The sequence below is a fragment of the Hippopotamus amphibius genome, chromosome 8, assembly GCF_030028045.1.
Source record: "Hippopotamus amphibius kiboko isolate mHipAmp2 chromosome 8, mHipAmp2.hap2, whole genome shotgun sequence".
In the NCBI taxonomy this organism is placed as follows: Eukaryota; Metazoa; Chordata; class Mammalia; order Artiodactyla; family Hippopotamidae; genus Hippopotamus; species Hippopotamus amphibius.
The window spans coordinates 143509061-143522155 of NC_080193.1; the positions used below are offsets into that span (position 1 = coordinate 143509061).

The 13095-nt window shown below is 43.0% G+C and overlaps 1 protein-coding gene across 3 annotated transcripts in view; it reads left to right on the forward strand.

Annotated features, from left to right (window-relative positions):
• CERS6 (ceramide synthase 6) overlaps positions 1-7388 on the forward strand; it is a 308139-nt gene extending 300751 nt beyond the window's left edge. For all 3 annotated transcript variants that reach the window (XM_057744992.1, XM_057744993.1, XM_057744994.1), the window contains one exon: positions 1221-7388. In XM_057744992.1, coding sequence (XP_057600975.1) covers positions 1221-1373 — 153 coding nt within the window. In that variant the 3' untranslated portion in view covers positions 1374-7388. The remainder of the gene's footprint in view (positions 1-1220) is intronic.
• Positions 7389-13095: the final 5707 nt, after the last annotated feature.

The window sequence follows — 13095 nt, forward strand, 5'->3', positions numbered from 1 at the left end:
TTTCTCCTGTCCCCACCCCACGCCACCCGACAGGTGACATTCTCCTGCGATGATGGTGGCTTCTCAGGTTGGGAGGGCAGCGGATTCCAGGGTTCTCTGGTTGGGGGGTAGCGATGACACAGAGAGGATGAGATGTGGAACCCAGTTCACTCTGAAAAGCCTCCCAGGAGCCTCTGCCAACTTCCCAGCCCACCTCTTAGAGAATCCTAAGGGACGAGATTGGGAAAGTTTCTAGGAAGCCAAGCAAGCCACCAGGTCCCTTTGGCCACCCCCTTTGAAAATAAGTAAATGGCACTCAGTTACTCAAAGGTCTTAAGGCCTGTTGGATAAAACCATTTACCATGATGTAGACATAGAATAGGAGGTTCAAACTATTTTCATTTTAAAAGCAGTAGAGTATTTCCATAATTTCTTCCTACATTACCTCCTCGTGAGACAGTATGATTTTTTTTTTCATCACTTATGGTAACACATAGATTTATATCGTGGGCCTTACTCTTGACTCAATGAGTCCGAGTGGAGGATGGAAGAATCCTGGGATGATGGGAGCCAATTCATGATGACTGAGTCAGTAGATTTTTCTCGGGAAATATTTTACACTAGACCTCACCCAGCAAGTGCCCCAAATGTCTCCTGCGGTCATCAGCTGTTATGTTGTATATAAAACAAAATTTCTACTTAATTCTAGCAGGCAGAAAAGAAAAACAAGTTAAATCATCAAAGCATGCATTAAAAAGCCAAATAAGAATGCTGTTTTACTGCTCAGAGCTGGTGAATTCTCTCCATTAGTGTAGTTAACTAAGAGCTGACTTTAAATGATTCTCAAAGAGAAAGTGATCATCAGAGAAGAAATGGATGTGTTTGTACCAAATTCCTATAGCACCATTCCAGCAGTACAGTATGCCACGTCACCGGTAAGAGTGGGGTGCACGGTCTAGTATGTTCTCGAGCTCCAAAGGTACCTTAAGGAAGTGAACAAGACTAGCCCCCTGAGATGCCTAAATCCACCTACGTTCATTGATAACTGACTTTGTCACCCAAGTGTCTGTCTCCAATGAATGAGAACTTAGTACTGTGGCAATGTTCTTCTCTTTGATTTTTTAGTGTTTAGATCTGTCCTTCTTCAGGTATGACTGTGCATGTACTTCTGAGCATAGCTTAATGCCATACCTCAATGATGCCTTCAGAGCTGGTTGCACTCACCTTCTTGTACTCCGCAGGTGTCCAAGGATGATCGAAGCGATATTGAGTCTAGCTCAGAGGAGGAGGACTCGGAACCTCCAGGGAAGAACCCCCACACTGCGACCACCACCAATGGAACCAGTGGTACCAACGGGTACCTCCTCGCTGGCCCTTGCTCCGTGGATGATTAATTACTCGAAACTACACGTCCCAAACAAAGTGAACTGTGTGTTCCTGGAAGTATTTAATAAGTTGCAAATGCAGTTCCTTTCATAATCTCAGCACCAGAAACAAAAATTAGGATTATCAACGCATTTTGAATAGTGCACTGCCATGTGTCCTGTCTGTGAATGAAGAAGAATTCCCGTTCTCTATCCATAGGCATGCTCTCTGTAATTGACACAAGGGAACAGTATTTGCATTTGTACTGTCTTAGAATAGTATTTATTTTTTTGCATTTGCGAATCTGTGGACAAAGGAGGATTTCCTCGCTCCTTTTACTCTCTGGGTTCATGACAGTGAGGGAGACTGTCCCATCTGCTTCTACCCCTTTCTGTTGCTGTAACCCAGTCTGCTAGGAGCACCAGCGTAACTGGTCACTTAGAGCAAGCAAAACCCAGTGCAGAATTCTCGCACAGCTCCAAACAGGTCTGCTTTCTTTGTGTTACGGTGCCTGATTTGAAATGGCCCATACAGTCTCAGTGACCTTTCTCCCGGTGTAAAGTTGAAACAGGATGGGCTCAGTTTTGTAATGGTCACTCCTCATGGTCAGTCAGCTGTTCCAGTTAAGGATGTGGGTATTGGAGGGCTTAACACATTTCTTTGTATCAAATTGCTGTGGATTAGACTCCATTTCTTACTCTCACAGCCAAGGTGTCTTCAGTGAGAATGGTAGCTGCTTGGGGATTAACTTTGTAGGTTACAGAGAATTTTTTTATTATCTCTTATGGGGTCAGTGCTCTGGCTCTGAAGGAAGACTTAAGATCATGGTTACAAACAAAGAAATCACTCTTCCTACTGGGAATTTGTCCGATGATCTGAGAGTAATACAAGGAGAGCAGCAGATTTCAACCAGGTTTTACCGCTACCCCTGTGATTAGTGCAGTCTTCTGCCATGTCTTGAAAAAAAGGAGCTGAGTATATTTTGGGACAGTAAGAGGAGACTTCCAAGAGTTGGCAAAAGTCACCTCTAATGCAGAGCACTTTACTGCAACCAGCTTTCAAGAAAGCGCCCTATGTAGTATTTGATCTTGATGTTTTCATTTTTCTGAGCAAAGTAAAAGCCAATGGGAGAAGACCATTTTACCCTTTGTCTTTTCTCCTTAAACATAACCCATATCGTAACAGGATTTCCTGTTACTAGAAACTGAGCAGTGTTACACTCTAAGTCCTTTTGTTTGCTTCTTTGAAGAACGTGTTCAGTTTCCAGGAATGTTTGTTCAAATGGAGCTATTTCCAGAAGAAAGCAAAAAAAATTCTACTCAGCAATGAGAAAGATTACTGAAAACCTGAGTTTCCATAGTCCCCTACAGGGCAGTGTTATTTATGTATAGATAAGAAAACCATACACGTTAAGCCAAAGATTTTATCTCTTTTCTTCCAGCTTTTAGTATGAGGGAATAAAAAGGTGTTATAAATACTTATTTCATAAATCAGAAAGACCAGCTTCTAAAACAAGCGTCTGAAACCGCAATGCAGTGACATCAATGTGCAGGTCAGGGCTGGTGAAGGGAACAGCAAAATACTAGTTGCTGCATGTCCTGATCAAAACCATTCATAGTCAATTCAGTTTTTTAAAAACTTGAAATAAAGCTTTGTGCCCACAATATGCAACATGAGTGTTAATAGTTAAAAGAATATTCCCAAACCAAAACCTCACACTGTAAGGTTAACTCTTTTCCCACCTATTTATAAAATAGTGTGTTTTTGGTACGGTCCGTAGTAATGATTGAAGGGCCTTGGAAATATGTCTGCTTGTTTATTGAAGAAACAGTATAACTAACTCTTCTTGTAAAGCCTTATTATTTTATTTCACAGAACAGGGATATGTCTAGGAGTATAATGTGTGGATGGTCGAGTTTGTAAGACTGATCATTAAATATCAAAAGTACTTAAGTCATCTGAACATGTGCTAAAATGCAGAGAGATAAAAAATAGACAGCAAGCATGTTATAGCTGAAAATTTTTGGGAAGGTGAAAGTTTCTTATTAACTAAAATATGAAACAGAAGAGTGACTCGTGTCTTGCTTTATTGTCTAGAGCAAGTCCTCTGATGGATGAAATAAACCAGAGAACCAGTGTGTTCTAATTTGGATCATCTGACACTTTTAGCACAGAAGCATAATTTCAAAAGATCAGCTTGTAAATTAAAGATTTAGAAGAGTTGCATGAAATGAAGAAAATTGTCTGTCCTTAGTAAAGACATCTGAATAATCTTCTGTTTTTCCCAAAATTCACTTAAAAGGAGGATGGAGAATTCTCAGAGCCTCTCTGACCAATGGCAGTAACTTAACACAGTCCTCTACATATGTATGGATTTTTATTTCAGATTTAAAGAGTTCTTTGACTAATCAGAATGGTGTTTGTAGGTCTTTTGAGATGAAGAAGAATGTATCTCTGTCTGCTCTTCTCCCGTGGTGGCCTGATAAGGCTGAGAGAGGAAAATATGTGAGATAGCCGATCTTCCCCCTGTGCCAGGCCATAGAAGTGTGTTTGTAAAGTCAACTGTAGGGTAGTAAAGTGTTGTTTCCCATTAATTAACTTAGCCTGTCCGGGTCATATTTAAACATTCCCAAGGTACAGAGGGGTATGTAGGAAGGAGTCTAAAAAATGTAATATTTCATTCTCCAATTCTGTAGCTTTTCTAGATCGATTAGAGGGAGAAAATGTAGAAAATCAAGTAGAATTTGGCCTTGGGTCAATGTGTTATAAAACTGTGTGATCCATGTATGTACATGTATGTTTCTCAAAAAAACATGATAGAACCACAATATCACTGACATCCTCATCCATATTCTCTTCATGAAAACCACCCACCATGTGCAGCAGAAACTTCCCGCCTCCTTCTCCACTTCCTGTTCATGCTACCCCCACCGCTGAGAGCCACTCTGTCTCAGAGCTAAGATCATGCGGGCCCTAAGGTCAGCATCTAAGGAGTTCCCACTTCCAGATTAAGTGATATGAATGCTGAGAATAGGAGAGCACCTGTCAGTGTTCTGGATTATTAAACTAAGTATTGGAAGAAATGCACGTGATTTCCGCTTCACCCCAGGATTTTAACATCCAGCTCCTGCTAGGCTGCTAGACACATGGTGTCCTGAGGTACCGTCAGATAATGAAACAGGCCTCTGACGAATGTGAACTAGGAATAAAGGTAGGCTCTCCGCAGAAAACAAGCAATTGGGGGAGAGAAATAACTCTTTAGTGGGGTACAGTCAGGTCACCTGTAGCCAGAATGGTGGGTCATGTCCTCAAAATGTCCAGTTCTGTTTCCAAACTTTCCATTCTGAGTAGTTGATAGAGTTTGAATCTGAGCAAACTGAATGCTTGCATCTTGGGTAGAAAGGGTCTGAATCTTCCACTCTGTGTATTTCAACCTTGTTGTTATTTGGGCTGAAGTAAGAAATCATATTTCATTTCAGCGTACCTGAGTCTTCACAAAAGAGCTCTTCCAAGGGAACTTTATGGACATGTGTGATTGTTCCCAGCCTGTTCATGATTTTTGCATTGGTAGTTATTTTTGTCCCCTTCTTGGAGGTTTTAATGCCAAAGTTGCCTGAATATTTGAGTATTTTTTCTTAATTTAAAGTATGAAAAGTATACAGAATAATTCCGAAGGCAGTAAATAATTCTTTTTATCAGTATGTGTGATGATGTCATTATATCCAAAGAGGCTTCAAGAAATCCTTTGGAAATGAGAGGTTAAATGTTTACATTTCACATGCTGTTTGAGGTCTTGAGTCTAATTAGCTTACTTTTTTACTTTCTTTTTTTTCTTTGTCTTTGGCTGATTCCTGCCTTGTAGATAAATGTTAATGGCCCTGACATGTTTCTAATGTTCAAATAAGAAAAAATCAAATCAGATCAAAGTCCGCACTTTCATGCCGTCCATGGAAGGAGTACTTGTCAATCACAATTTATGCAAAGTGCAGCAAGATATTTTTTTTAATGAAGTTAGTGTTGTCCCCAGAGTAGGTTTACGTCTCTCTTGGTAAAATGAAATTGTGCCATACTCAAATTACGAGGTAGTAATTAGCAGTGGTTTACTGTGGCCACATTTTAATTCTTCATAGGTACTAGTCCAGAAAAAAGCCCTGTGGTTTGCATTTGTGTGCATGGTCCCCTCCCGTCCCCTAGGGGGCGCTCGGTAGATGCTGAGGCGGCTTGTCCACTCTGTGCTGTTGGGACCCCTCTAACATATGTTGCGAGGACGCATACCTGATGCTGGTTTCTATGAAGGACATTGTATTAGAGATAACTAGACACCGAAAGAAGAGCCTTAGTGTTTCCAAGCTGAGTTCAACCTGAAGCCTTGGAAAAGAACACATTACCAAATGGCCACCAGCCAAGACCCCATCAGATCAAAGACGTAAGTCTCTGCAGGCAGGTGGTACATCATATGGGGTGTCCCCACAAGACAGCACGTTCCCGAGAGTGCCCAGGAAGGAATGGGAGGGGACCGCCAGCCTGAGATCTGTCTTACCTTCATTCACATTCCGTTACGGCTCCTGGGACTCTTAATAAAAGGCAGCCAGAATGTTGTCACTAACCTGCTATCAATTTCCCAGTAGACTTTGGATCTGTTGTGTACCACAATTCCATTTTTCTTAAAAAAGTGCAGTGCCCATGTGAGCCTGTTTTCCTTGGCACAAGTCCATGAGAGCTTGGCTTCATATTTCAGTTATGTTGCATGGCCTGGAAACCAGGGAACAGTAGCTGTTGGTATGATTTCTATGTTAAGTGAAAAATTAGATTTTATAGAGATGATTTTTTTTTTATTTTGGATCTACAGTAATTTTTTAAAACTGTCATTGTAAAACAAACAAACAAAAAAAAAATAGGAGTTTTTAAAGATTAGTTGCCAAAGAGAAATTAGCTCTGTAATAGGAACAGTTATGTGGTGATTCTGGAACTTTGAGTTTCATTAATATAAACATGGAAAACACCTTCCAAGTTTGATTTCCCAAAGTTTCCTAAAGTCTCTAAGCTCTAAGTTTCATCACCTCTTTACCCACGTGATCGGTGACCTCCATAGACATTTGGTGTCATGCAAGGGGGAGGTGATTAGTTTGGGGATTTGATGTTTTTCATCTTGCAGTGAGAAATAGAATAGGTGACAAAACCTTACTCGTTAAGACAATTCAGTACTTGAGCATCTCTGTCAGAAACGGAATGATGTACTGTTAGCCAATTAGAATTACTTTATGTATTGTTATTGTGTTTTGCTGATTTTTATATGAAAATATAATCATTCTTGATCTCTGGAAGCAATCATTGTGATGAGGGTCATTTTACTTTGGAAACACTTTCATAATAAAGATAAGTATTAAGAGTACAGTGTAAATGCCCTTTTCTGTAAGCACTCCCACGCTTGTGTTGGTAATATGCCACGTCTTCCTGGACAAGATTTATTTCAGGGCTCACGGCATCCTACGAGTTTCTTGTAAGCCTCTTCAATTCCCAATAGTCGCTATGATTACTAAAAAAGGAATGTGATATTTAAACATTATATATAATGTTATATTTCTACGTCACTTTGTTGAGAATTTAGCTAAGCTGCTTGATGGTGTTGTTGCCTCAGCATCCCTTTTGTTTGCCAAACAGCCTGCAGGGACCATCACTTGACACTAGCCCTTCATGCAGGTGCATGTTCTGAATAGCAGCCCAGGGTCACAAGAAAATGTAAGTCCCTGGTATGACTTCCCCAGCGGCCCTTGTGATCAACAGTCTCCCAGTGCTTGTATGCCTTATGCACCCCTTCGATAAGACCCCGCCCCCCAGGGAGCTTACCAAAACCTCGCTCTTTGGACTCGAATTGACCAATCTAGCCATAGCCCAGGGGCCCCAATGCACTCCACCCACGGACCCTAATAAAGGCATGTGCCCCAGATCCTGTCTCTTTCTCTCTGTCTGTATCCTGCCTTGACCTCCCTGTGTGGCCCCTTTAGGTGTGCCATGTACCACCCCTCCCCCAGGACCTGTGAATAATAAACCTCTCTATTTCAAGTTCTCTTGTGGTCTGTTGAACTCTGTTGTCGGTTCACCATCCGACACCCTGTGCTCTACTTAACAAAGGTTAATTTAAGAAACTCAGAACATAGATATGTGTTATATATACTTATATATCTATGTTACAGTACCTCTGAAAATTAAGATATAAGAGCTTCAAGTTAAATTTTATGTAGTACTTCATTCTGGAAAAATATAATTGATAGAGATATCAGTTCAAATATATCAGACTGTACTAATTTTTCCAAACTATAAAAGAGGCACTTAGGGTAAACTACACAAAGCACAACACACACGAAATTGTCCCTCAGAGTATGTGCACTCATAGGAGCTTGGCTGACATCTTCTCAGGGTCTGTGCCCCACTCGGGGTCTGTGTTAGACCTTCTCTCCCTTTTTGTCTTTCCTGCATAACTCTGTCTTCCCCAGCTGCTCTTCTGCTCTAAGCTTATGTCATCGTGTATCTCAAGAGCCATAAAAATAGCACTGACATTCAACCAGACTCCCCCCACACCACCACCAGGATTATAAAAGATAAAGCAGACATCCTATTAAAAATCTTGCAAATATCATAACCACCTCCAACACCATTCTGATCCAAGCGTGAGTTATTGTAATAAACCACCAAAATTTCTCTGAGGTACAAAAAGATAGACTATAAGCAAATGCACCATTTGGGGAAGACAAGAACTCTTCCAGTTTTGTTAACACAGCGTAGACTGCAAGCATCTCTCCCAAATAGCCACGATGCAACTCAGCTTCTCTTGGGGCCCCTTCCTTATTGCTGGACCACAGACACTCAAGGCCCATGTGATTTCTGCCTTCTAATTCTGTTTCTGTCAACCCTGCACTTGCTTCACCCAGAGCAGTGGCGGCAGTGCCAACAACAGTGAAAGATGGCAGGACAACCCAACGGCGGGGGCCTGCACCAGGATCTACCGGGATGCAGGGGGCCCCTCAAAACCAACCACCTCAGTGACTGGAGGCTGAGGACCACATCCTTGATTGGCCCCAAAGCCACTGTAGCATGAGGAAAGAAAAGTTACATCATTCCTAAACACTGAAGTTTAAAAATGATGTAAAGTGTGTTTCAGAGTCCAGGCAGGCAACGGAAGTCACTATTAGATGCTTGAGTGGGAGAAAGGACCATTTTCAGAGGCCTGGGCAAGACTATAAGATCAAACTGGATGGTGAGGCACCCAGAGGCCAGCAAGCATGGGAAGCTGTTACCATCCTGGGCTGTAACCAGAGGTCAGTGAGAGGGAGTGGCGTGGAGAAGCTGCCCGCCTTGCGGGCGCTGGAAACCAGGATGGGGAGTCAACGTCTCTGACACCTCTCTCTGCCCACTTTCTCGAGCCACCATTGGCTGAACGCAGCCAGAAAGCTGCCAGTGGGGACTCAGGGAGATGTGGGTGGCAGAGGTCAGCCCCTCACGTGTAGAGCAGAGATCTGGTGGAGGGGGTGGGGTGCAGGGCAAAAGAATACCCAGCGTAAAGCTGCCGGTGTTCCTGGAGCCTCACCTAGGGCCTGGCAGGGAATAGGGCCCCCAAATGTTGGAGAAACAGAAGAGCCCACTTAGGAGACTGCCAGTAAGATCTGCGCTGTCAGCAATTAACATTTGCTCTCTTAGGAAACAAGGTGAGCCTGAGATCACACTTTGTCTACAGGTCTTTCTGAACTCGGCATTTCCCTGTGTGGGGACCACCTCCTCTCTCTCGTGCTGAGGGCACCAAAGCTGAGGGGTTTTGTGGCAGAACTCAGATAAGGGAAGCCACCTGTGGTACCAGCTTCTAAGAGCTGGGCATGCAGGGCACCAGCAGAGAAAGATGCAGGCGAGAGCCGTGTCTAGAAACAAACAGAAGAACTGAGCAGAGCGGGCGCTGAAGAGCTGGAGCACATCACACTTTTTCCAACATTTGCCTTTGTTTCTGAAGACGTGGCATGCCCAGATTTCCACCACGTGTGAATTGTTCATTGGCTTTTCCTTATCGCTACCTTTAATTTTTCTTACAGATTTCAAATTTTTACCCCTGTAGTTTTCATCCCTATTTTCCCTCTTTTCAACGATGTAATCTTTAGTGCTCTCAGCTACTATCAGGGGCCCTTCTTAGGGAAGGTTCTCAACAAACCGAATACATCAGTGATGGAACTCAGTTTTCCAAGTTCACTGCATCGTTTGGGTTCACAAAGCACACACCTCTTTCCCCAACCTACGCCTGGAAGCGTGTAACCTAAACACATGACCCAGACCATAAGTGTGAAAGGAGCCAACTCAAGCGGTGCAATACTTCAACACATTGCAGGTGAGAAGGATAGACGGTATCTAGGTAGCGGAACTAGTTATTCAGAGGCCTAGGTTTTAAGACTCAGCTGACAAGCTCATAGAGAAGAACTCCTAAGGCTGAGTAGGGTTGGGGTGCTACAGAGGGAGGAAGTTATAGGAAATGGAGGGCAATTACAGCCCCCCTTTTTTGGGTCATAGCAGTTAATTAGATTAATCAGGACTAAACTCCCGGTTCCTGTTAGTTTTATTGACCTGCTAGTAACTACCCAGTCAGCCAGCCAGCAAGCAAAGCATAGGAGGCTGGGCCATTTGGAGACATATCACCAAAGATGAGTGCAAAAGGGCCCCTAAAGTTTTTCAAAGTAATGAGTGTTTTTTTTCTCTCAGTTGAGGGCACTAGATGGTTCATAGCCCAGAGCTCTGACATACGATACTTCCAGTGCTGCCATCTCTTACTTATACCACCTACAAGTCATTTCTGAGAATGTAGGACAATTTATGCCATGCTAGCTAGAAACACACAGAACTGCAATGCCAACGAATTCAGTAAAATTCACATCAATATTGAGTCAATACATGTCTTGAGCACCAGTTCTCTGTGAGGGTTTCTGGTAGGCATTGCGGGAGATGTAAATAAGACAAAGGCAAAGCTGCTGAACTGAAGGGATTCTCAATCTGCTTAGAGGGGCAGGGCACAAGCAGTGGTTATCTTCATGGGTCAACGCAGCTGTAAGAGAAATGATACTTGTTCCTAGTATACAGATCAAACTTTATGATAAAGGTAAAATGTTTTTGAAGACTGTAATTACTTTACATGTATAAGACATTAACATCATCATCATATATAATACACTCGAGGACAGTCATTGCCAGAAAAGTTCAGAGGAGAGGGAAGCTACTTCAGGATCAGATGAAAAAAAAGGTTTCAAGGAGAAAGCCAAGAAGAATGGATGAAATCTGGATGAGTCAAGCGGGAAGAGGAAGGCATCTGAAACAAAACGTAGAGAGCTGGTGAGTAAGCCCTTAGCACTGCCCCCTGGCTGTTAGTGGCTTGAACCCCGTCCCCTCTCACTCCATTCTCATCCCTGCCCACAGCCTCTCTCGACCCAGTTTTCAAGTCCGTGGTCTCAGAATGTGCTATACTCTATTATACCTCCCGCACTTTCGCCATGCTTCTCACTCAACCTAGAAGGCCTTTTCTCTCTTCTGCATCCAGCTGACCCTTGTATGGTCCTCCTGCTAGAAAGCTGTAGCCTCTTGGAATGTGGTCCTCTTCCTAGAGAAGAAAAGGTGCAAACATTGAACTCCATCGCTTATCACACGACCTTTCCCACTTGATTGTGGGAATCATCTTGGGGGCAAAGACCTTGCTTCGTACGTCTAGATCCTTAGCCACCACGCTTGCTGCTAGTAACACGCAGTAAACACTTGTAGACTGAATGTATATATTTACAGAAATAGGAAGTACGGGAAGATGAACATGTTTCACGAGGGGAAAATGAGCTGATTTTTACGCTTTGAATTCGAGCAGACGTGAACCCATTCATTTGGAAATGTCTGCCCAAAATTGGAAAGATGGATCTATAACTAGGTACCATTGTTATTTCCATTTTCCAGATGGAGAGACAGAGGCACAAAGAGGATGAGAACCTTGCCAAGGTCTCAAAGCCAGAAAGCAGAGATGCAGATAACTTAGTCCAAGCTCTGCGTCATTCCTCTGGTGTCTACTAAAGCAGAACTTTGGGAAATGCCCAGAGAGGAGCCATACAAGGAAGAAGATAAGCCAACAGAGAACTCACTGGTAACAAAGATAGAAACACCATGAAATGAATGACAGCGATGACCTTCCCTTCTGCCTCTTTTCCCTTCATTCCCTTTTCTTCTCTTCCTGACGTGTTCCGTCCTAAAGCCTAGGATGTGACAGAGCAGGGCGATGTCTATGCCAGGTGAGGGAGTCACGATAGCCCAGAGTCAGGCGCCGGAGGCCAAATGGGCTTATGGGCGTGTCTGCAGAGGGAGGACAGCACCTCATGGAGAATTGAGGGGGTGGGGGGTGGGGGGGGTGAAGAGGGTGCCCGTACAAGGCGGGGCCCAGCGTAAGGCATTGAGCCTGAGCAGGGGGGTGAGGGCATCCCCACGGAGACGCAGCCAGGCTTGGGAAGTTGGAGTGGCTGCATTGGGAGACTGGTTACGCGCAGAGCAATTCACCAAATATATAATATATTAAGGATGATGGGGGCCACTGTTAGAAAAGGGAATTACAAATATGGAGGGGGAGAAAACTGAATGAACTTAGTAGTATTGGATTAAAGTTATAAGTACTCGGAGAAATTGATTTGAGAACTAGGTTGCCACTTGTCCATTCTTAGACCATTGAATAAAGCGTGTGCTCTTGCAGTCTCAAAAAAAAAAATTATAAGTACCCATGTAAACTCATAGTTTTCTATATACAGATAGATATCAAGATAAAGACAAATATGTAATGACTATATCAAATAAATGCATAGATAGATATCAAGATAAACATAAATATATAGATAGTAAAGTGTAAGTGTGTATCTGTGTATATGTGAGTATATTTACATTCTACACTCCCTAGGTGTCTGCCTCAAGGACTGGAACCAGTGGTTCCCCAATGAGCACAACTAGTATCGCACATCTTGGTCTCTAAATCTGTCCTAAATCCATTCTCCACCGACAGGAACCAGGGCTCATTGAAGAGGTGGCTGAATCCAGGGCTGGGGCAGGAAGTTGCGGGCTGGAGCAGAACATCGTGTCGGGAAAAAAGTGCTCCAAGAATGATGGGAAAGTGGGATAAGGCACAGAACCAAGTTCAAGGGGCTCTCGCTGGCCACATTTAGGACATTCTGTGCATCAAAATTAATAATGGTAATTGGTTATGATGCATTGAATAAAATGGAAACCTGTGAGCTCACATACATTAGAAGATGAATCAACTGAAGGTCTGATGAGGAATGAGGTGTTTGCATAGTTTCAAGGTACATCCCTGCAATGTCTTTATTAACCTCAAAGGCGAAAGTTGTCATTTCACAGCAAAGGAGCCTGGCAGGCACCGTCTTAATTAAGTCAAGGCCATCAATAATGGTACAAATGGAATCTTGAGTCCCTTGATTGGATGTAATAAGAAAGCAGCATCCGTTCTGTGATGTTCCTGCCAAAGCTGCGTAACCTGAATCTAATCATGAGCAAATATCAGATAAACGCAAATTGAAGGGCCTTCTGCAAAACAATTAACTGGTAATCTTCAAGTGTCTCGATGACATGAAAGTCAAGCAAAGACTGAAAAACTGTTCCAGAGTGAAGGAGAAGAAAGAGATGTGACAACTGGATGCAATGCGTGATCCTGAACTGCATCCTGTTGCCATGGAGAACATAATGAGG